The sequence below is a fragment of the Rhipicephalus microplus genome, chromosome 9 (genome assembly GCF_043290135.1).
Source record: "Rhipicephalus microplus isolate Deutch F79 chromosome 9, USDA_Rmic, whole genome shotgun sequence".
Classification (NCBI taxonomy): Eukaryota; Metazoa; Arthropoda; class Arachnida; order Ixodida; family Ixodidae; genus Rhipicephalus; species Rhipicephalus microplus.
The window spans coordinates 11293838-11318180 of NC_134708.1; the positions used below are offsets into that span (position 1 = coordinate 11293838).

At 47.9% G+C, this 24343-nt stretch overlaps 1 protein-coding gene across 1 annotated transcript; it reads right to left on the bottom strand.

Annotated features, from left to right (window-relative positions):
• Nucleotides 1–6851: 6851 nt before the first annotated feature.
• On the bottom strand, nt 6852–23913 carry LOC142772179 (uncharacterized). Its single transcript, XM_075874341.1, has 5 exons — nt 23691–23913; nt 22501–22638; nt 20943–21080; nt 17584–17670; nt 6852–7025 (listed from the first exon to the last, which is right to left on the bottom strand). Exons 1-5 carry the CDS (start codon nt 23841–23843, stop codon nt 6852–6854), a joined length of 690 nt encoding a protein of 229 aa, XP_075730456.1. The 5' UTR covers nt 23844–23913.
• Nucleotides 23914–24343: the final 430 nt, after the last annotated feature.

Below are 24343 nucleotides of genomic sequence, written 5' to 3' on the forward strand. Positions count from 1 at the left end.
GCGCAACCTATTTTTCTTCGATAGACTTACGCTCCGGTTACTGGCAGATCGCCGTGGACGACCTCGACCGGGAGAAGACCGCCTTTGTAACGCCTGACGGTCTCTACCAATTCAAGGTAATGCCCTTTGGCTTGTGCAATGCGCCGGCAACGTTCGAGCGGATGATGGACACGCTTTTGCGCAGCTTTAAATGGTCTATCTGCCTGTGTTATCTGGACGACGTGATTGTGTTTGCCCCAACCTTTAAGTCTCACCTCGAGCGCCTTTCCTCAATTCTTTCAGTATTTCGAGAGGCTGGGCTCCAACTTAATTCTTCGAAATGCCATTTTGGGCATCGCCAAGTTACTATTCTAGGGCATCTCGTTGACTCCTCCGGCATCCGCCCCGATCCCGACAAAGTCCGAGCTGTCCTGGATTTTCCTGTACCGACTTGTGTCAAGGACGTTCGAAGTTTTGTGGGCCTATGCTCATATTTCCGACGATTTGTCAGAAACTTCGCAGAGGTCGCACGCCCCCTCACTGATCTTTTGAAGAAAGATGTACCATTTGAGTGGGGTCCTGATCAAGGCACGGCCTTTTCCCAGCTCATAACACTTCTGACCACGCCACCGATTCTCGCCCACTTCGACCCGTCTGCTCCAACCGAGGTCCGCACTGATGCTAGTGGCTACGGTATTGGCGCGGTTTTAGCCCAGCGTCAATCCGGTCACGATCGAGTTCTTGCGTATGCCAGCCGGCTCCTTTCTCCTGCCGAACGCAATTACTCTATTACGGAACGCGAGTGCCTGGCGCTTGTATGGGCAGTTGGTAAATTCCGCCCCTATTTATATGGCCGGCCTTTCACAGTTACCACTGACCATCACGCTCTATGCTGGCTTTCAGCCCTCAAAGATCCAACGGGGCGCCTTGCTCGTTGGGCTCTGCGCCTCCAGGAATTCACATACACAGTGGTTTACAAGTCTGGCCGTTTACACCAAGACGCCGACTGCCTCTCTCGGTACCCCGTTGACGCTCCAGATCTAGTAACCGACGACGCGTCCATCTGTATTTCCTCGCTCTCTGCTTTCGGCAACATGGGATGTGAGCAACGGCGTGACGCGTCCCTACGCGAGCTAATCGACCGCCTGAACACAGGCTGTACAGACAGTTCGCTTCGCATGTTCGTTGTCATAGACGGCATTTTATACCGCCGCAACATGCACCATGTGGGAAACGAACTACTACTCGTAATACCCACTCATTTGCACTCGACCGTACTTCAGCAACTACATGATGTACCAACGGCTGGCCACCTTGGTGTTGCCAGAACGTACGACCGTGTCCGCCGACGCTTTTTCTGGCCCGGCCTCTACCGTTCTGTACAACGTTATGTTAGGTCTTGTGAGTCGTGCCAACGCCGCAAAAGGCCAGCGGTACACCCCGCCGGGCTCCTTCAACCGATCGACGTACCTGCCGAGCCTTTCTATCGTGTCGGCCTCGACCTGCTGGGCCCTTTCCCTCTTTCTACCGACGGTAACAGGTGGGTCGCCGTCGCCATAGATTACTCGACCCGTTTCGCAATTACGAGACCTCTTCCAAGCAGCTGCGCTACAGATGTCGCCGACTTTTTGATTCAAGACGTCATCTTACATCATGGTGCTCCTCGTCAACTGGTCACCGATCGCGGTCGCTACTTTTTATCTAAGGTAATTGACGATCTACTTCGTTCTTGTGCAACCAAGCACAAGCTTACGACGGCCTACCATCCTCAAACAAACGGCCTCACAGAACGTCTGAATCGCACACTCACTGACATGCTCGCCATGTACGTGTCGACGGATCATCGTGACTGGGACATTGCGCTACCCTTTGTCACTTTCGCTTACAATAGCTCACGCCACGACACTGCTGGATATTCTCCCTTTTACCTTTTGTATGGAAGAGACCCGACATTGCCGTTCGACACGCTTGTACCCAACCCTGCCGACCTGTCCACAGCATATGCTCGCCGCGCTATTAGCACCGCGGAGAAAGCCCGTCAGATTGCCCACCAGCGCCTTTCGGACTCGCAGCTCCGTCAGAAACGTAGCTATGACAGCCACCATCGGGACGTCCACTTTAGTCCAGGTGACCTCGTTCTTCTGTGGACTCCGTCGCGACATGTTGGTCTGGCTGAAAAGCTTCTACCCAAGTATTCCGGACCTTATCGTGTGCTACGGCAGGTAACTGATGTTACCTATGAAATAGCACCTCTAAACCCTTCGATACCTTCCACATCTTCCGACATCGTCCACGTCGCTCGCCTCAAGCCGTACATCTCGTCCAACACCTGCTAACAAGCGCCGGGTCGGCGCTTTTCGCCGCCGGAGGTCGATGTTGCGGGTTCGCGGCTATGCAGCTATGCGGGCGGTGCGAAGAAGAAGACGACGACGTTTTTGGGCTGTTCGAAAATACACAACGGCTGCCATCTTGACTGCTGGAGTACTTTTCTACTCTAAAGTAGTAAATACATTCGCAACAATATTTATGAAGTTATTTTCGTAGTACGTGCCATTCTGTCTGTGATCTGTATTTGAGAGAGAAAAAGAAACGTTTATTTCGAAACAGTGTTTTTAAGAAACACCAGAAAAATATTCTGCATATGCCGAGCTATGGAGCGCGTGGCATTCATACAGAGATATCATCAGTAGAAACGTGAGCGTAGTGCGGCGTTCCATTCCCCTAAAAGCTCTCGTGGCTGTTCAGTGTGGCTGTCAGGATGACATGGTACCGAACCCGCTGGTTCTCTCTGATCAAGGAGATCGTCTTCTACTCGTTAGTTTGCGTCCTGACGACCGTTTTCTCGCTATTGATCATACAGGCCGACAGGGATTTCTCGCACCACGGAGACGAGTACTTCGGCGTCAAACCACCACCGTTCCCTTATGTGAACACCTCGGGACCCGAATAGACGAACGTCTTGCGTCACTTCGAAGGCCTGCGACGCGAACCACGCGCGTTTCGGACAGCGTTGTGCAAGTGACGGGACCCCGAGGATTGCGTCTCGATTCCAAAGCGATCGACGATGTGAGTAGACTCTAGGATTACCGTGCGTCTGATGCGCCTCATCTCGTGGCGGAGCCCAGAAGAACGCTTGGATTATGAGAGCTTCTTCTGACCCTTTTGACTAACGCCGCTCAAGGGCATTTCAATTGGAAATCCTTATTTGTGACCACTTCTTTCGTGGTTGTGATCATGCAATGAACGCCGTGTCATCTAACTCCTCGTATTCGCTGCGTCCATGCTGGCAGAAGTCAGGACGAGGACCGTCAACATTGTTTTTCCTGGCCATCATATGTTACGTGCCTTGTTTAAAGTGGCGTCTTCAACTGATGACCGTCTGCGCGGGAAAAGTTTTGTGACTATAGTTCGTGGTGGTCGGGGTTCGGGAGTGAACTTTATTGCAATTTCAGACAAATGTGCCTCGTCGTCTTCCTCTTGTGATGCCCTCCTCAATTCAGAAGATCGTGCGTCCTGGCCGCCTTCCTGAACGTGTTCAGTACCTCGTCGGTATTGAGACTTTAGCACCCCTTTTTCTTACTTAAGATGGACAATATTTGTGCGTATGCAACTGTCCCAATCAAGTACACCAAGGTGTGGTCATTAACAGCAGTTTAGAAAAGTGTGAGGAGACCGGAAATGTGTAGAATGTATTTGATTGTCGGTGTTTCAAGACCGTTGAAAAAATTACGAATAATATACGCGACCTGAAACTTCGTATACTAAAATTCTCCGGTTTACATAATTGTTCAACATTGTGGAGTTTACAAAACCACGTGTCGCTCAGTTATTTACAAGTTTGTGAACTTCAGTTTCTTTTTTGTTAGAAAATTCCCGGTAATTTCTATCTTAGACCATCTATAGCAAAATACCCTATTAATTACCCGGTATACATGATAATCATGAGATGCGTGTCATGTAACAACAAGGCTACATGTCACGCTCAAGATGCGCTGGCTGCCGTTTAACTATCTTCACTTATATCAAAATTGATATTACGGGACGTGAATAGATGACGAAGGTATGTGACTGGTGCAAACATGATAATCATGAGATTCGTGTCATGTAATAACATTACTTACTACATGCCACGCTCATGATGCGCTGGCGGCCGTTTCGCCAGCTTCACATGTACAAAACTCGGTAATATGCGACGCGAACGGACGGCAGATGTAAATGGCACATACAAACACGATAATCGCGACGTGCGTGTCATGTAACGACATGACTACATGCCACACTGATGACGCGCTCGCGGCCGTTTCGTTAACGTGCCAAATTCGGTATTACGTGGCGCCAATGGATGACGAAGGTATGTGACTGGTGCAAACATGATAATCAAGAGATGTGTGTCATGTGAGAACATGACAGCATGCCACAGTCAAGGCGCCAATACATTTCGCCGTGAGGAGGAAGAAACTTTATTCAGAAAAAAAAAATTGAAATGCAGGCAGTTTGGTCGGGCCCTCAGTCCAGGGCTCCGCTGGCACGAGCGCTGGACCTGGTCAAGCAAAGCTATTTGGCTCGTGACGCGGTGCGCGTGCTCGCCGGTGATCATTTCGTCGTGTCACGCCGGCGCTGCCACGCCAGGCGCCTGTCCTGCCCGCACGCGCCACGCTGCGTTGCTTTGGCGCATTGCGCGTTTCAGCGCGTCCGGCGTCCCTCCATCACGGTGCCGCCATTTTAGGCCTATTCTCATATGTCTGATAGCTATAGGAATTTTTTTTAATATGTTAATACTATAGTGGCTTTCTTTGACTTCAATGCCAAATAAGCCCTGATAACATGAACAAGACACAGTTACGGAGAAGCGGGGCTTGTTTATAGAGTGTCGTTAGGGAGCGAATGTAGCAGATGGTGTATACAGAGTTCAGCGTAAACAGGTCGATAAGTGCTAGCTTGTGGCTCATCGCAAAGATAAAATTGAAAAAAAAAAAAGGTGGTATGGCCTCATAAATATGCGACGACAGCTGTGAACGACAAACTCGGCCAACGCGGGAGTAGGTTTGTTCTGCTTCCGACGCTAACGGCGTTTTTCTAACGTTTTACCGAGAAGCACAGCAAGAGTGGTCTCTATATAGCACGAATATCCCTTGAAGCTACGCGGGAACTTCGGCAAGAGAAACATATCGTGAAAAGGCGTGAAAATGACGACGATGCGAGGACATAAGCAACACAGGTCGCCGTGCTACGTGGCACTGTGTGTTTTCTCTTATCTTGCAAAACTCCCAGCACGCTTCGCCAATAAAGTATACCGTCGCCACGAACAGCTGCACCAAGCGCGTGCAACACTCGGCCGTTGTGCACTCTCGATATTGTTCCTCTTCGCTCCACTAACATGTGCGCCTGGAAGTTGCTCACCCGTTGCGCCAATTTGTCCGGTCTGGAATGCAATAGGTTTGATAGGAAAGACAGCAAGAGTAAGTGAGAGATGATAAAAAACGCCAGGTCTGCGTGTAAAGCACAGCACAGTCACAGCGAAAGCTAGAAGAGCGGCTTTTCGGGGCCTTTTCAAAACACTCATCGGGTTACTACTGCAAGCACACTTGCCTGGTACCCACTGGGGGATTCATAATAAGCTTTTGGGTAGTAGGCCGGCATTTGCTACGCCATTTTACGTCATTCTTCTGAGGAGCGTGGTATCCGCTAAGCACTTGCTAGGAATTTCGTGCCAATTGTCCATGCCGTGGCTGACTACGATGAGGAATTATGGCGGAAGTGGGTATGCGCCACAGTAAATAGGGAAACAAGAAGATTTTGTAATGGGTTGGAGCATTGGACGGCCCACTCGTTACGCTATTCGCATTGTGCGACGATTGGTTGTTCTTTCGTTGTTGTAAAACGCCTTATAAGTCGTATTAACGCGATTGATTTCTTGACATCAAGCCTGCCTAAGGCAAGTTTGACAACAACTCACAAGCACCGGTTTAGCTCAGTGGTAGAATACTGGGCTGGCACCCAGTAGACCCGGGCTCGAGCCCCACTGTGCCATTGGTGCTAGGTCATGTCTGCCTAAGACAAGTTACAAGCAACGGCGTAACTCAGTGGTAGAAAATTGGGCTGGTGCCCAGCGGACCCGGGTTCAAGCCCCACAGTGTCATTGCTTACGGACACCAGCGGTGGCGGACAATGTGCAAAGCCTTGACCCGAAAAGTGATCTGACAACAGATTTTGCTGTAAAAGTATAGGCGGGAAAATTAAAGAAGTAAAACAAAGAAATACGAAAGAAGAAACTGATAGAAACAGGCGTAAAATTGATTTAGATAAGAACCTGGTCAGGAAGGCAGAGAGTGAGAAAAAAACAGCAAGGATAACAGAGAAAAAGTGCTAGAAAAATGAACCAATAAAGCAAATCAGGCGCCAAATAGAGGTCGAAGTTCGAGAACAACAAAACGATAGATGATTTCTAGCGATCCACTAAAAACCGCGTTATCCTGTTTCGTGGGTAGAAAGCACATCTTTTCATTTATCAGTCGGGCGGAATGAACAAAACCAAATGACGTTGGAACCGGTGAATACTCCGAACTTTTTCTTGATGTCAACTAATCTAACCGAACTGACTATCGCCGGCTGAGGCGAATGCGCACGTTGCTTTTGCCATGTGTAAAAAAAAAAAAAAAACGCGGCAGCGAGTCTTACAGCGATGGGCTTTGAACACTGCTCTTTAATGTAGCGTTTATTTGTTCTTGGCTTGAATGTACATAATTGGCATGGCGCAGCTAATAAGAGCACGTACAAAAATATGCGGCCATCTAAAAGCATGGAAGTTGCAAGGGAGAAGAAAAGAACGTAGTATGCTTTTTGCGAGTTCGCAAGGACGGCATCTTGAGAGGCTATCGCATGAACACCGGCGTCGGTATCGGTTCGGTAGTGGTGGGCGAGAGACCGGTCGCCGTGACGTTCGATCGACGGGGCATGTGCGCGAAAGAGTGGTACACGTCGTAGGCAAGGAGCAGGGCCACGCTGAGGATGGCCAGCACGAGCAGAGCCATGGCAAAGTGTACCTCCTGCACAGAGGGGACACTGTGAAAAGTACAGCTAAGATGAACGCTGACGGTTTAAGATCGCCAACGATTGGTTCTGGAACACCGCCAGTAATCGGAGTTGGCCCCACCATTGAGTAACATATAAACAAACAAAAAGCATTAACGATAGGACACTCCCATGACCTCTACGGCTGATCTGTGTTCGCAGTGCACTAAACGAGTTTGGCGAAACTTTGCAGTCTCAGAGATGAGGACCGCGGAAACAATGATCTCGAAGGCCATTTTCTAGCGATTAAGAATACTGTACAGCCTCCGAAACCACTTTTATGTGCGTGCACGTCTCTGAAGCCATACTTTTTTTGGCGGGTAGTTTGCATGCATATATTAACGTCGTGTAGGCTGCGTTCGCAGATCGGCTAGCACACGATGATCATATGCACACATTTTGAATAAAACATGGGGATCCTTGGAAGAGCGAAAGCTTTTATCTTCAAGTGATATTCTTGGTAAACACATTCCCACTTGATGTTTGCTGAACGAGGGCACGGAGAGATATGTTTATTGCACTGCAAGACGCAACGACAAAGCTGCCCTTTCATGAGTACAGATTACACATAAGAAGTAAACACATAGGTGACATTACAAAAAGACTCGCAGAACAGTAAAACTGCAATAAACACACACGACTTCACATACAGTGCACAAAGCAACACGGGGTTAGTTGCCACAGCACTTGACTCCGGACGACATGAGCCGAAAAAAAAGAGAAGAAAAATGTTGGCTATGTTTTCTTTTTCAGTTTCATACAAGTTTTCTCCTACACTTTAAATCTCTCTTTCGCGAAGAACAGTCACTCGCGTTTGTCTCAGCTAAAACAAAGCAATATAGAGTGTCATGCATGCTGGTAACGAAGCATGAGCATTTGTTCGTAAGATTACGTCGTAGCTTGCGCTGACAAACATTGTTTCGAGATTCACCACTTCTCTCTTATTGCACTCGCTGCAAGAGCATTAAGCAATTTTCGAACGCCATGGATAATAACACTAAGCATAATTGCACTTTTCACACAATCTCACACTTGCACTGAATTCGAATACGATGTGTCGGCACAAAGAAAGCCTAACAGCACAAGTTGTGACTCACTTTCTTGAGCCAAGAAACGATTTTCTAGCAAACAGGCTGCGCAGCATTCCGAACAGCTGTTTCTTTTTTTTTTTTCGTGGGCATCAATCTACGAAAAAAAAAAATACGCGAAGTGAAGAGCACACAAAAGTGCGTGATAATTGAAACTTGAGAGAGATGGTACGAATTCATATTGATTTTAACAGCACACTGGGGAATGAGGACCACAAGGAACACGTGCTGTGCTCATTCTTTTAAGTCCGCGTCCCCCCGTGCGCTGCTAAAATCAATACGAGCACACAAAAGCCCTCTGCGCCGAACAGGACAATGCGACAAATGCTAGTCGACAAATACGCCAATGCGACAAATACGCACTTCACAAAGTAATGATGACGTTCATGCCTAGCATATCTAGCAGCAGCAAGCTAAGAGGCAGACGACACAAGCGAAGACCACGACGCACGCCGGGCACGTTATTGCACATCCTTTACCGCATTACCCCGCTGCGGTCCGCGTTTCTTCATTGCCTCAAATGCTCATGAACACGGAGCGTGACAACGTTGCCGTCACATCGACGTCATGCGCACTTCTTTCGCGGCCGATTGATGCCACATCCTACCTGATAATGGGCCCGACGATATCAAACCACCCAATCGCAAACCTTAAAGATGGATTCAGAGCCGCAATGCGAGCCAGTTAAGGTCACAGTTGCTGTGACAAAGACAAGTAGACGCATAATGTACTAGAAAAGGTATTGTAGCGGATAACTAGTGCGCACGTTTTCCTGAAGGCAGTGAGTGATGTGCTGACCTTTTACGGCCGGCGTTGAGTTTCGCAGCGCCCCCGTTTTCGGCCAGAGTGACCACTCTTGTAATTTGAATGTTACTCTGTGGTTTCATGCTCTGGTGATTGCCCTTGGCGCGCCCCTGAGTAAAAAGCACGGCCTCAGTGATTCGCACAGGCAGCGGCTGAAGTAATCACCAAGGCCACCCGAAAATTCACATGATCCCTCATGCATCCACCTAGGACGACTTCAAGGAGGAAAAATTTTTTTTAATTTAATGATAATGATGATGATACGTGAAGTGTAACCTTCCAAAACCACGATATGATTATGAGAGACGCCGTAGTGGTGGGCTCCAGGAATTTCGACCCCCTGGGGTTCTTTAACGTGCACTCAGATCTGAGCACACGGGCCTACAACATTTTCGCCTCCATCGGAAATGCAGCCGCCGCAGCCGAGATTTTGCTTCGTCATATCCTTCCCTGTCAACTATATATGAATTGATGCATACCCTCTTCTTCGAAAGCTTTCTGGATTTAGCAGGTCATTAAAAATACGTTTTTTTTCTTTTAATAATAAATTACTTTCATGACAAAAACAGAAAGATTGCTGCGAGGAGACTCTTGGCGGCGCCATCTCAACGTTTAGGCGCCAATTCTTGTGAAGTCATTGACTAATGACATCTACTCAGTTCTATAAATCAATCAATCAAGTTTGTGTCGATTTCACAAACTGACAGAACAGCGGGAAATAAAAGCCGTCTTCCAAAAGCTTGACGAGCCTCCCCCCCCCCCCCATTTACAAGGGCTGACGGCAGCATGGAGAGAATATCATTTACATACGATTGAAAAAAAAAAAAAGAAACTAGAAGGAAATGTTACATCCTCGTAAAAACGGTACATCATTTGGAAATGAAGGCTTGAACCAGATAAAAGTACCCAGCGCAAAAAAAAAAAAAAATCAAAGCAAACGGAACGAGCATACGCATATTTGTAACCGTAAGCATTCACAAATTTCAAGCGTAATTTAATAGCCCAATGAACAACAAAAAAGATCTAAATCATTGATATAATTGATAAGAGAAGGCACGGTATGGTGCATGCGTTGAATTGAGTTTAAACACGCGGCCGATACCATACATGTCTCCCCTTTTCATGTCGAATAATTCTGTTTTTTTTCTTTTCCAGGCAATCAATCTCTCTTAAGCACTCGTATTTCTCTTTGATTTTAAATTTAAAACCAACACTTAGTCTATAACGATACAGCTAATTAATGGTGATGATGTGAGCATCAATAAGCCTCTCGAAAGTTGCTGTCCCGAAAGGCACACTATGTAAGTAAACCGAATGAACGTTTTTTCATGTATTTTTTACAGGTTAGACGATGTCGTTGTGCCCCAGAGAAGTATACAGTCGTTTAAATAAGAGCAGAAGAGTGAATTGTAAATAATTAATTTGACCTGCGCGGACAGAAGGTGTTTGAGACGACCAACTGTTCTTGTTATGCTAGCACACTTTTAGATGCGGAGCATCTAATACTCGAGGCTTGTAGTGCGGCGCCGTCCGCAAGCTTCCTCCTCCTTCTTCCACCATCTGTGCATCCCTTCCTCCTCTACACACCGCGCGCGCTTCACTCCTCCACCATCTGTGCACCCTTCCTCCTCTACACACCGCGTGCGCTTCTCCTCTTCACGAACATTCGCTAGCTGTATAATGTAGCGCGCATGCGCCGTCACGCTTCGAGAACATCGGCAGCTGACGCGCGCGCATGCGCCGTCGCGCTTCGAGAACATCGGCAGCTGACGCGCGCGCATGCGCCGTTGCGCTTCTCCCCCTTCTCGAACATTCGACATCTGACAGTGCATGCGCCGTCGCGCTGTATATATACTCAAGGTCGGTGCTCGCTCGCTCAGTTGCCGCTCGTCGGTTGGTTTGTACGGCGCGTCGACGTCCGAGGTCGCAATGATCGACGTCCCTTCGACCAGCGCCGGCCAAAGTGTTGGCGGAACCGCAACCAAGTCGTTGTCCAACCCTTTCGCATACGTGTCGTACGTGTTCACTCATTTAACACCTCTCCTACAACCACGTTAACCAATTTAGCCAGCGACCCAAGTAAGTCGCACTTTAACACCCCGTTAACCAATTATATGCTCCGCATCCTCCTCAGTGTTCCCCCGAGGAAAGCTGCGGGTAATTTTTTTGATTGCTGCATTGACATGGCTATCGCAGGACACACTTGCAGAAAATACCAGTCGTAAACTCTTAAAAAAATCAATGATTTCAATGCTGCGACCATTTAAAACTATATCTGCATGGGTGACTGCATTTTCATTCTTTGCTATATGTAATTCCTAGTGGCAAAAGCCAAGAGCATTGCGCTGTGAAAAAAATCAGTTTTCAGGAAACTTCAATGATCCATTGTCACCTGAATACGAAACATGTAGTCTGGTATACGAGTCGTCACCATCGGAGATCTTGGCAGAAAATGAAATTGCAAAACTTTGACCTTGATTATATATTTTAATGATTAACTTATGATCGCGAAACTAGCTGCATCGAGATTCCCAGAATCCAGATTAGTAATGTATGCCTATTTATTATATCACTCCAGTGTACCCTCATTGTAGTTCTACACATACTTGGGATCGAAGCATCGTAGCCCCTCATGCTTCTCATGATGTGTCGCAGCACTGCCTCTGAGATTGACTCACGTATCATTAAGCGAGTATGTCGTGTGAGCAGACCACTAGTCTTGTGATTACGACAATGGGCAATGTCAGGGGTATGCAATACCATTGTAGTGACATCAATGTGGTCACCAATTTTTCGTGACGTAATCAGCCATTGAGTTTTTTTGCATAGCTTCCTATTGGAGCTGACTGCCGCCGATTGTCAGTTTGTGTATTTGATGTGGCACCCAAAGGTATTTGTCTCAAAAGCACCCAAGCTGAAAAGAGTGCCACGCCCTCCCTCAAAGCGTCCATGTGTACTGAAACTGATTTCGTACCCTGGCGATCAAACGTTAAAAACGCTATCCAAACAAGGGACTACTCATCTATACCTCTCTTGTTCTGGCGTGCCTCGCCACAATATTCCTTTTAGAGACACCAGTGCTGCAGGAGACCGCCACAGACTGCCACAGACAGGCAAGAAAAATGATCGGCGGACCAGAGCAAAGTATTGAAGTTATTGACTCACAAACGAAATAAACACTGCATGCGCTTCGAGAAGGTAATGTTGTTTAAAAAAAGAAAGAAATACTGTTTGTTTATAAATGTCACAACAGTCCTGCCACTACCATCAACGGACTAGAGTTAGAGGGTTTTTCATCTGTTTATCTGTTGTATTCGAATTTCGTGAGCATATATATGTACGCTCCTCAAAATAAAATTTTGTTGGAAGTAAGCGCTCCCTTCTGTCCCTTCCCTTGTCCTATGTTTCTAAACGCGCTACGTCGATCTACCATCAACGGCTCAGGTAAAGTGTAAAAATGTAGATGTTATGCACGGATAAACTGGTAAAACGTTCGAGTGCTTTAGTTGCTTGTTTCTCTCTTTTCAGTTTGTTAGATTTTACCTATTGTTACGTGATTTCGTCTGACTGAAAGAGGGAATAGTGGAGCATACCCAAGTGAGGTGCCTCAGACTGAGAGTGAAGAAGTGGACGTTGTCGGTGAGCTGCGTTGTGGCTGCGGACTGACAACTGTTATTTTCCGCGTAACATTTTGGTGGAAGTGCTGGGTGCTCTTCTGACAACGGAGCTACGCAGTGGAGGCCTCCTTAAGTCTGCTACCATGGCTCCGGGTGAGGATACGGCTTCGCCACATACCTCACCAACGACAGCAGCCCGGTACGTCGCCCTAGCGCAACCCCGTGATCCCGGTACCTTTACTGGAGAGGACAACGCGAATGTGGACAAGTGGCTTAGCATAAACGAGCGCGTCAGCAAGCAATATGGCTGGGACCCAAACCGTTATGCTTGCGAATGTCAATTTCTATCTTGACAAGACCCCTCGCATCTGGTTTGAGACCCACGAGCACGAAATCACAAGCTGGGAAATGTTTAAGCAAGAGCTCTGCGACCTTTTTGACAACCCGTTTGGTCCACAGCTTGATGCCCGAAAGCAATTGGCTGTACGTACACAGACGTCCACTGAGCCCTACTTAACTTATATTCAAGACGTCTTAGCGTTGTGTCAAAGGGCCGATCCCAACATGACTGAGGCCGACAAGATTTCGCACGTTTTAAAAGGAATCGCCGACGATGCGTTCAGCCTGCTTGTATTTACCAACGTAACGACCATCGACGCCGTGATCAAAGAGTGCCACCGTCTCGAGCAGGCGAAGAGTCGACGTATTTTGCAGCAATTTCAGCGCCTACCCAACACCGTGGCAACGTCGTCTTGCGAAGCCACTCCTTGTCATCCGTCTACAAGCGAAGACGTGACGCGCATCGTCCGACGTGAACTCAAGGCCGCTTACCCGGCTGCCAACAAACCGAAGTTGCCCGACGCCTCAACGCCAGCTGTCGCCTTGATCCAGGCTGTTGTCCGCCAGGAATTCGCTAACCTTGGTATCCTGTCCACTGCACCCACACTTGATAATACTGGTCCCTCGATAGCTTCTGTGGACATGAGACGTCGCCGTCCGTACTCTATTCGAACCAGGAACCCGTCTGAATGGCGAACAGCTGATGATAAGCCAATCTGCTTCCGCTGTGGTCGCGCAGGACACATCGCTCGTTACTGCCGCAGCCAATGGCCATTTATGTCTTCTGGCTCGTACCCCGCTACTGCCCCTGAGGACTACGGCCACCTTGTCCCGTCGTCGCCACCGCCTCAAAGCCGCCCTTCTCGTTCAAATACGCGTCGCCGCACTCCCTCGCCATCGTTCAACCGCCGCATGTCCCCGGAAAACTAGGCTGCGCAGCTTCTGGAGGTGAAGCTGCCCTGTCGACCTTACCCAAAAATCCTCTATTGGCCTTACGTTTGAACCGGAACACCCTAGAAGTATATGTTGATGGCACACCTGTTGAAGCTTTGATAGATACGGGCGCTCACGTCTGTATTATGAGTTCGCGTTTTCGTCGTCGCATGAAGAAGGTCTTCACGCCCCCCTTGACCAGTGTCATCCAAGTTGCAGATGGTACAACAGTCCCTGTCGTCGGTATGTGCACAGCTCAACTTACCGTAGCCGGTCATCAAGTGGTCATCCTTTTTACCGTGCTTGCAACATGTCCCCACGACTTCATACTAGGCCTCGATTTTCTTGCCGCCAATTCTGCTCTGATTGATTGCTCCACTGGTGTGCTCCGCCTTGAACTGCCACAAATCAGTATAGCCCCGTACCAACCTACATGCCGATTACAATGCAGCGACTTTGTTCGCCCGCTCTCCAAAACTGTGACGTACGTCGATTTTCTGTGCTCACCAGCTGTGCCCGACGGTGACTATTACGCTACGCCTCTCACCGACGTACTCATTGCGCACAATGTTGCAGTGCCCTATACGGTGCTCAGCATCACAGATAACAAAACTTGTCTACCTCTTGTCAATTTCAGCTACATGAATCATGTGCTTCCACAAGGCATTTCAGTGGCCCTCCTGTGTCCATTGCTCGATTCACAAATTGAAGTGCTTGCCTTAGACACACTTGTTTCACCGCAGCGCACATCACTCGCAACACATTCGGGCAGCCGTCAAATTGTAGACATGATCTCCACTGATCTTCCGCCTCCGGAATTTGAAGCCCTACAATATCTTCTCGAGGCCTACCAGGATATTTTCGATTTTGGTGACCGACCTCTTGGGCAGACGTCCTTTGTCCAGCATCGCATACACACAGGTGATGCCAACCCTGTTCACCGCCGTCCCTACAGAGTGTCTGCTTTTGAGCGGAGCATAATTCAGAAGGAGGTGAACAAGATGCTAGCGAAGGACATTATTGAACCATCCTCCAGTCCCTGGGCAACCCCGATGGTATTAGTCAAAAAGAAGGACGGGCCGTGGCGATTTTGTGTGGACTATCGCCACCTTAAGAACATCACCAAGAAAGACGCACACCCTCTGCCCCGCATTGACGACGCCCTTGATTGCTTCCATGGTGCCGCCTACTTTTCTTCCATCAATCTTCGTTCTGATTATTGGCAGATTGCCGTGGACCCCATGGACCGAAAGAAGACGGCTGTTGTAACACCCGACGGCCTCTACCAATTCAAAGTCATGCCTTTCGGCTTATGTAATGCCCCCGCCACCTTTGAACGAATGATGGACTCCCTGCTCCATGGATTCAAGTGGTCTACGTGTCTTTGTTATTTGGATGACGCGATTGTGTTTGCTCCCACTTTTGAAGCGCACCTTGAGAGACTGTCGAAAATTCTTGATGTATTCCGTCTCGCCGGCCTTCAGCTGAAATCATCCAAGTGCCGGTTTGGTCGCCGTCACATTACAATACTTGGACATATTGTTGACGCTTACGGCGTACAGCCTGACCCAGAAAAAGTTCGAGCTGTGAAGGAATTTCCTGTGCCGAAAACCGCCAAAGATGTCCGCAGCTTTGTGGGGCTCCGCTACTATTTTTGGCGGTTCAAGAACTTCGTGGAAATCGCTCGGCCCCTAACAGATTTACTCAAACCAGATGAGACGTTTACCTGAGGTCCCTCGCAAGCAGCAGCATTTTCCGACCTGACCACCTTGCTCACTTCTTCTCTTGGGCTGGCTCACTTCGACCCTACAGCACCGACCGAAGTGCGCACCGATGCCAGCGGTTACGGAATAGGCGCTGTGTTGGCACAGCGACAACATGGGCAGCATCGCGTGATAGCTTATGCCAGCAGGCTGCTGTCCACCTCGGAGCGTAATTATTCCATCACAGAGCGCGAATGCCTAGCACTGGTGTGGGCAGTCGCGAAATTTAGCCCTTACTTATACGGCCGACCATTTATAGTTCTCACCGACCACCACGCTCTCTGCTGGCTCGCCTCCCTCAAAGATCCCACAGGTCGTCTCGCCCGCTGGGCACTCCGCCTCCAGGAGTATTCTTACACCGTAGTGTACAAATCAGGAAAACTGCACAAAGATGTGGATTGTCTGTCACGCTACCCTGTGGTCGACTGCGATCCTACGAGCACTGATTCTGTGGGCTGCGTCCTTTCTATCTCCCAGCTGCTTCATCTCGGGGACGAGCAGCGTCGCGATCCGGATATCAGCCGCCTAATACAACAGCTCGAATCTTCACCGCAAGACGCTTCTGTTCGCATGTTTACCTTAAAGGGCCACACCTTATATCTGCGTAATTTATCGCCCAATGGTCACGACTTACTTCTGGTCATACCAAAGCACCTGCGTTCCATAGTCCTACGCGAGCTCCATGACGCGCCAACCGCGGGTCACCTTGGTGTCTCTCGCACATATGACCATGTCCGCCGCCGCTTCTACTGGCCTCGCCTTTCACGCTCTGTACGTCGCTATGTCAACGCTTGTGAAATTTGCCAGCGTCGCAAAAAGCCGTCGGGACTCCCTTCCGGATATCTTCAGACCATCGACATCCCGTCGGAGCCATTCTTCCGTGTTGGTTTGGACCTTCTCGGTCCCTTCCCAACATCCGCCTTCGGAAACAAGTGGGTCGCGGTGGCTATGGATTACGCGACCCGTTATGCAGTTACGCGAGCCATGCCAACAAGCTGCTCTACAGACGTCGCTGATTTTCTACTACGCGATCTCATTTTAGCGCATGGAGCACTCGTCAACTGCTGACAGACCGAGGCCGTACGTTCCTTTCGAAAGTGGTTGACGATATCCTGCGTTCCTGCTCTACCCAACATAAGCTCACGACATCGTACCACCCCAGACAAACGGGTTTACAGAACGTTTAAACCGCACCCTGACAGACATGCTATCGAAATACGTCTCGGCCGACCATCGTGATTGGGACCTTGCACTACCCTACGTGACGTTCGCATACAATTACTCCCGGCATGACACTGCTGGGTACTCGCCATTTTACCTTCCGTTTGGACGCGAACCAACATTGCCGTTGGATACCTTCCTGCCAGCCGCTGCGCAGTCTACTTCTGAATATGCACGCGACGCTATTACCCGAGCTGACCACGCTCATCAGCTTGCCCGCAGCAGATTAATGGCGTCCCAAGACTCGCAGAAGCATCGTTACGACGAGCGACATCCCGACGAACACTTTCCAACAGGTTCCCTCATTCTTCTTTGGTCCCCTACGCGACATGCAGGCCTTTCAGAAAAACTTCTTTCTCGTTTCACGGGCCCATACCGCGTGCTTAGACGAGTGACCGACACTACATATGAAATTGTCCCTGATAATCCATCAACCTTTTCTGCTCTGCTGTCAAGGGACATCGTCCACGTATCAAGGCTCAAGCGTTACCACACCGCTCCTGCTGTGGCCCTGTAAACTCGCCGGGTCGGTGCTTTTGCCGCCGGGGGTCGTGTTACGTGATTTCGTCTGACTGAAAGAGGGCATAGTGAAGCATACCCAAGTGAGGTGCCTCAGACTGAGAGAGAAGTGGACGTTGTCGGTGAGCTTCGTTGTGGCTGCGGACTGACAACTGTTATTTTCCACGTAACACTATACATGCTTAGTTAAATTCTGCCCGTTTCTACACAAAGAAAAGCAAAAAGAAGCCACAGCAAAACAGGGCATACCTTAGGCAGTGGTGGGTCGGGAAAATAGTATGACTTGCGCATACCAAGTGGTGGGGTAGGCGTCCAGGTGAAATTAGGCTCCGAGAGCTGCAAGTGGACAAAAAGTCACAGCAGAATCACTATATTAATACTTGTCACAGTCATTGCGTATATTAATTTAAGCGCATTACACTGACATCTGTTTGACCTTTCTTTGTATTCTGTTTGTTCATTGTCACTGTAACCTAAAAGAACCCTCTAACACATTTACAAGTTATCATGGAATGGCTTCAGTAAATGGACACTAAGGCACAAAACAATTTTTCTCTTTTCAGTAGTCTACCTTTTCACGATACCAAAAACAACACGCTTGCGGCGAGAAAACACTTGGTAAGTGAGAAATGTTTCAAAAAGAGAACATGGGTGGTGACGCCACAGTTTCTGCACCAATCGCTGTGACGTCACATAGTTTGACGGTGCCCGTTAGGGCCAGCGTAGTTTTCAATCGAACGTGAAAAAATTAAGTGCGTAGTCTCCTGAGGAGACAGACTTACCATACCACGTTTCAGAAAAATTTGTGGAGCCAATGGCGCAAAAATGAGGCACACTTTCAAATCTTTACCATCACGCGTGGAAATTTCAGCGTGATATTTAAAAATGAAAATTAGAAGTTTACCCATGGTGATCGAAATAACAACGCTAGTGTTTTCAGAGTAGAATTTCTGACGCTGAACTGATTCATTATTTTTAGTGTCAGTGTAAAGGAGCTCATTGCATCACGAACCGATTGCCGCAAGAATATTTCGAATCAGTCTGGACTCGGGTATGACTGGAGCTCCATGAATATACAGCATGCTTTAAGCGCTTTCTATTTGCTTTCGTGTCAACGTGTGCACTGACAGACATGGGGTCGCCAACAAGATTCGTCCCTTCATCTGCGCGCGTCTTGGCCCTGAGCACTTTCTTGGTTTTTGTTTCCCTCTTCGAACGCACTGGTTACTTTTAGCGTGATCGGGAGTGTCAGTGGTGACATCGCACGGTAACACCGCTAACTATGCAGCCCATGATGCTCATATCAGGCAATGGCCATAGATTTTACTTTTACGATGGCGTCACTTGTGTTTATGCCATAATTTGTGGAAAAAAATTGGCAGTAATTTTTAGCTGATCTTGAGAATTGTAAATTCCAGATAGCGAGATGTGCTATAATGTTGGGTTCACGTGAATCTACTTTATGAACCTCGACTACCTATCAGCAGTGTTTTCTGACCGACCTCTGAAGGTGTTGTAGGCTCCATTTAGGCTGCAATACTGCCAACGTGTATGCTGATTCACATTTAAAAGAGCCCTGACTTAAAACTTTGGAAAGAAGTAAGAAAGATTTGTGTGCAGACATAGATAACATGTACGAAGTATCAAGGGCAAATATAGCCTAGAACATACCTATAGTCCACCTTAAAACGGTGCCGCGTGACTGAGCGAGATAGAGAGCCCTTCGCGACACCGACGTCCACGCGGTGTCATTGTAGACAAACCTACGCCACGAGTTTGCGTTGGCTAGGTGAAGGCATGTGCCTTGCGTTTGCGTGGCCTGTGTGTTTTTCTTCCATGCCTGCGGATTTGCCTGGGCTGGCTGTGCTGGCTCTCAGTGCGGCGCGCCCTCTCATGCACTGCACCCACGTCACAGTCTTGCGTGGTTATGAGGGCAGCTGTGTCTACCTTGCTATTGGAACTGCTCCAGCCTAACTGGGTGATCTTTGAAATTGAAACTGCGAGTGTGCGCTCTAAAACGTGTCTATATAAATAACCGCCGCTGACTCACACTAACGAAGTTCCCAGCCATTAAGCTACCTGTTGCAAAAATAATCTACGTATTGCAAGAACAAGAAGAATGTGCGAAATCATTCTGTCCGAATTCCTCTAATCTGACGGGTTAATGAGGCAGTTTGTACATAACAGCTTACTGAAATGGTGGATACCTGGAGACGAGGTGCGGAAGTGTTGCTGTTGTAACCAGGCCCTGCCGGGGTGGTCTAGTGGCTAAGGTACTCGGCTGCTGACCCGCAGGTCACGGGATTGAATCCCGGCTTCGGCAGCTGCATTTCCGATGGAAGCGGAAATGTTGTAGGCCCATGTGCTCAGATTTGGGTGCACGTTAAATAACCCCAGGTGGTGGAAATTTCCAGAGCCCTCCGCTATGGCGTCTCTCATAATCATACTGTCGTTTTGGGACGCTAAACCCCACAAATTAATCAATGCTTTTGTAACCGCTCCCCCTTCTTTTTGTTGCTGTACCGCACGCAGCTTCACAAAAGGCCTAAGCTTTCACCTACAATTTTCTCAGACGAAACAGTATGCAACAAAAAGGAGTAGAAAATGAGAGCACATGGCATGCGCTTAACCCGCCACTGAAAACTATGTGACAAAAATTTTTTTTTTGGATTAACCGCATGAAGGAATTGCGTAACAGACGAAACCGGGTAAAATAGAAAGGTGTCTTGACTGACGGCGTACGAGCCCACATTTATCTGGGCCTCCCGCACTAATCGCCCTCTCAAAACGCCTTATTGCACGTCCGTGCTTTCAGTTCCACCAGAAGTGTGTTTGATTCCGTATAATTTACGTCATTTTGCTTCGTTTGAGACCCTAAAGGTATCCTGAAATGTTAACTCTCTGAAAGATTAGCATTTTATCAAGATCAACTTCGTGCACGCGCACTTGCATACAGCGTGAGCACACAAAACGAAGCAACAACATACATGTGGCACCATGAGTAGTGTTTGTACTAAAGTCACGTGACCCCAATCTGCCGAGGTGCAAACAGAATAAACAATTGTATCGGGCCAGTTGGTAAGAATCTATCTTGCTAGGAAGCGCAGCCACTATTACACAGAACACACAACACAAGCGCTTAACTTCAACTAAACCTTTATTGCAAATGTCAGAGTTTATAAAGGTGGTGTAAGAGAAAAATAATAATAAAAGGTGGACAACAACTTTGTTTTTTGGAAAGAACTTTGTTTTTCGGATGGGGTGATAGACAATAACGGATAAGTTGTGTACGGGACTGGCACGTGTGCTTTCTGTTGTCTACCTTTTATTATTCTTTTTCTCTTTCACCCCCTTTATAAACGCTGACATTTGCAATAAATGTTTAGTTGAAGTTAAGCGCTTGTGTTGTGTGTTCTGTGTAATAGTGGCTGCGCTTCCTACCAAAGTGCAATCAGATTGCCTCGCCATTTATAATGGGCGGAAAATGTTACCAGGATTTGCTATCTTGCTCACAACAACCGAGATTGAATACCTCCCCTATAGATTTTTTTTTTTTTGCTCACGTGAACTGCACGTGTAAGTTGTGCCTATTAGGAAATACGACGTGCCTTGATCTTCCCTACTTCGGCGAGTGATGCTCGATGGCTGGAAGCAGCGGGCACCTTCACCTGACTGGCCACATCATCCGCGCCATGTTTCGTGGAGTGGCCACTTGAAGAGCGCGTCGTGCGTGAGGTGCTTGGGGCCTTGGGGACACGATGAAGTCGAAAGGAGGCCACGTCGAACACGCAGATAACATGAGAGATTTAAAGGACGAATTCTAACGACTTGCTGGATTTCGCTGATTCACCGTGCTATTTCTACTCCCGCATGGTTAACACAGCATACTCAAAAAGAAGAAAAGAGAAAGAGAGGAAGAGAAGCAAACACCGCATCTATACAGATTTACTGTTTTTAACAAGAAAGTGTTCTATGACGGAGTCCACCACGGCTGCGCTGACGTACTTCCGTGACGGCAGTGACGTTAAAAAGTATTAACCAAGAGATTGCAAAAAACACACCAGAATTCAAGCATTTCTTACGTGGAATCGAACCAGCAACCCCTTGTTTCTCGGCGTGCGGCTCGAACTACTACGGCGCGGAGCATACGTCACCCGGAGAACTAACGGCAAGGCATTTATGTACACCATACACTGTTTGGCAGTCCTCAGAGCTTCAAAACTTCAGGATGTTTTCGTTATCACTAGTGAATTGGCACGACGGGCTCGCGTTGGATGCGCTCTAACGGTCGTCGCTTTCACGAAGCGCCACTTCCACGGAGCGTGGTATTTCCTGCGTGCACGCTTATCAGACTCGTGATCGCGGAGAGGACGAAGCTCCCTTCGCACGCTGCCGCGGCCGCGTTTGCGAAAACAACCCGCTCTTGCACTCGACGCAGGAAGAATTGTGACAGTTGTTCAAGCTTGTCCTGTATACTTGGCACTCGTTTCGTGCGTCTTCCTTTCTGTTTGAACAGCGCGCTTGAATCGTCGAGATGTGACAGTTGTTAGTCGGCACTCGTCTTAGGTACGCCTATTTCGTGCGTGCTTTCGGCGTAATTTGTGCGCTCCAAGTTTGAAGCTGCTTGCCGCTCTTAACGTGATTTTGCGATTTCCTGCTATTCCTGAAACATTGTACAATGAACGCTCAGCTACCTCTGCAAAGACACGATTAAATTTCGCGTTATAGAGATTCCTACATACGGAGATAAGCCATGTTTATTCAGGTGTATATACATGGCTGCTGGTCTGAAATAAAGTGTCGTGCAGCTATTGGCATGTGGATTAAGGTCGCATTTCCAGCGTGGACGAAGCGAATGACTAGATGGGAACATTGCACAATGCGAAACAAAGGAAAGAAAAGAGAGAGAGAAAGAAAGAAATACAGAAAAATAACGAGAGAAAGGAAGAGAGAAACAAATAAAGAGAGAAACAAAGAAAGAATGTATAAAGTATCACTCATGAACGCACATGCCAACCTTCGCTTGCTCTCCTTTTCCTGGTAGTGCGCGGACTCTCGATTTTTTTTTTTTTTGCATTTCCGTGTATATAAGCTTTCTAACGTTTCCACTTGTCCCTAAGTCCTTTTGCATCAAACCATCGAACGATCCTCATGCACATCCTTTACCTGCCCCTGTTCAGCCCTGTGCGCAGCTTCTGCATCGGCCATCTCGACAGCGCACTTGTTCGCCCAACCTTGGGAGGAGCAGCGCTTTATTGGCTCCGGGCCGGGCAACGCATGTAGGGGCGCGCACTTCGCAGCCTCCTGTGAATAGTGAAATCGGGTGGCATGAAATCGCGTGAAATGTAACTGGACACATAAATAAGGCTGCAGGCGATTAAAAGGCAATTTGTTTTCTTACAGAACGACTATAGTAGGTGTCCTGAATATGCACACGGAAAATTATTGAGCTCCTAAGAGTGTCCGCAGAAAAGCTTTACAAATCGTACTATACGACGTACAGGGTGCCTCAGCTAACTCTAGCCAGATTTTAAATTTATGCCGTCGCATGTTACGACCACGCAGATAAATTCATGCTGCTCGTTATCACGCAGAGTATGCCACACTATCGTTTATGTTCTGTATATTAATCATAACTTCTAAATCAAGGAAGCAGGACGAAATTTTTGTTGCTATTGTTGCTGGCTGGTTTGTAAAACGCCCGAATTCACAGCTTTAAACTTTGCATTTAGTCAAGCATTCGTTTGGTTGTTCTTTCACGTAGCGTAATTGCGCGCGATATACAAAAAAAAGGGGACATTGGACATGTATACTTGTGCACCCTATTGCACCAGTTCCTTATTTTTCGGTCCGTTCCACGCAGTTTTTGTGATGATTATATGTACTAACCAGTCTGGTCACACACGTTGATTCAGTTGTCACAACGACAGGCAGCCACAAGACTTGACTTTCGATTTAACTTCAATAGCGCGAATAATAGGGATGGGCCCTGCGTGTCTTCTCCACATCATCGTCTGTCCTTTTCTTGCGTCAATTAGTAATGGATAAAGTCCATTCACTCTTACTAGGCCAGCTAGCATCTCTAATAGAGCCAACAATAGCCAACAACGTCGAGCATTGGGACGTTTTAACCCCATCTTCCAAATAGACAAACGTAGCAGTAGGCAAGCGATTGCAGTACCAACCAAAAAAAGTCGTCTGCACGAGAGATTAGCCAACGGTGTTAAATAATAGGCAGCAATTACTGAGCCACTACTTGCCCTTATTGAAGCACCTTCCTTCAACAAGCGAATTCAATCGCTGACAGACGCTTACTGTGGTGTCACGTATACAGGACACCAACGAAGAACACTTACCGCCACTGGTTTCCTTGCGGTGACGTAACGTGGTGGTGGAGCATACTTCTGCACTGGGGCTGCTCGTCCCGGCAAGCCTCCAGCTTTCTCCCGAAGCCCGGCCTCAGCCCTAGCCTGTGGACCCTTTTTTGGTTTGAGTAGTGGGCGAAGCATCTCGTCCTTAGAAGCGAGTTCCTGGGGTGAACCTTTCTTCTTGGATGTAGTTGAGCTACCTCATGTTTGCTTCTTCTTGTTCACCTATGGTCCGTGGCGCGTACCCACTGTGGGGGATTGGCCAATAATGGAGTGTTTTTTTTAAATGTTGTAAAGGTTTAGAATAATTAAGATATAATAGAAAGACTACCAATAACCTAGGAAACTGTGGTGCTTGATCTAATACCTTCGTGCTTGCTCGTTTTATGAAAATGACTCATGTTCACTACGGGGCATAGGCATGAAACCAGTAGTTAATGAAAAGAGTAAAGACACCTATCTTAGAAGCTAAATATACTCCATCGTACAAATCACCTGTATACCTGTGAATCGCCTGTGACTCTGTTTGGGGTAGTTGGTACAACGTTAGCTAAAAAAAACAGCGCAAAAAGGACGAGGTCACAGGAACATCTTACTGAATTAAGTCATCGATTCTTGGCCGATTTACCTGAGTGGGTACA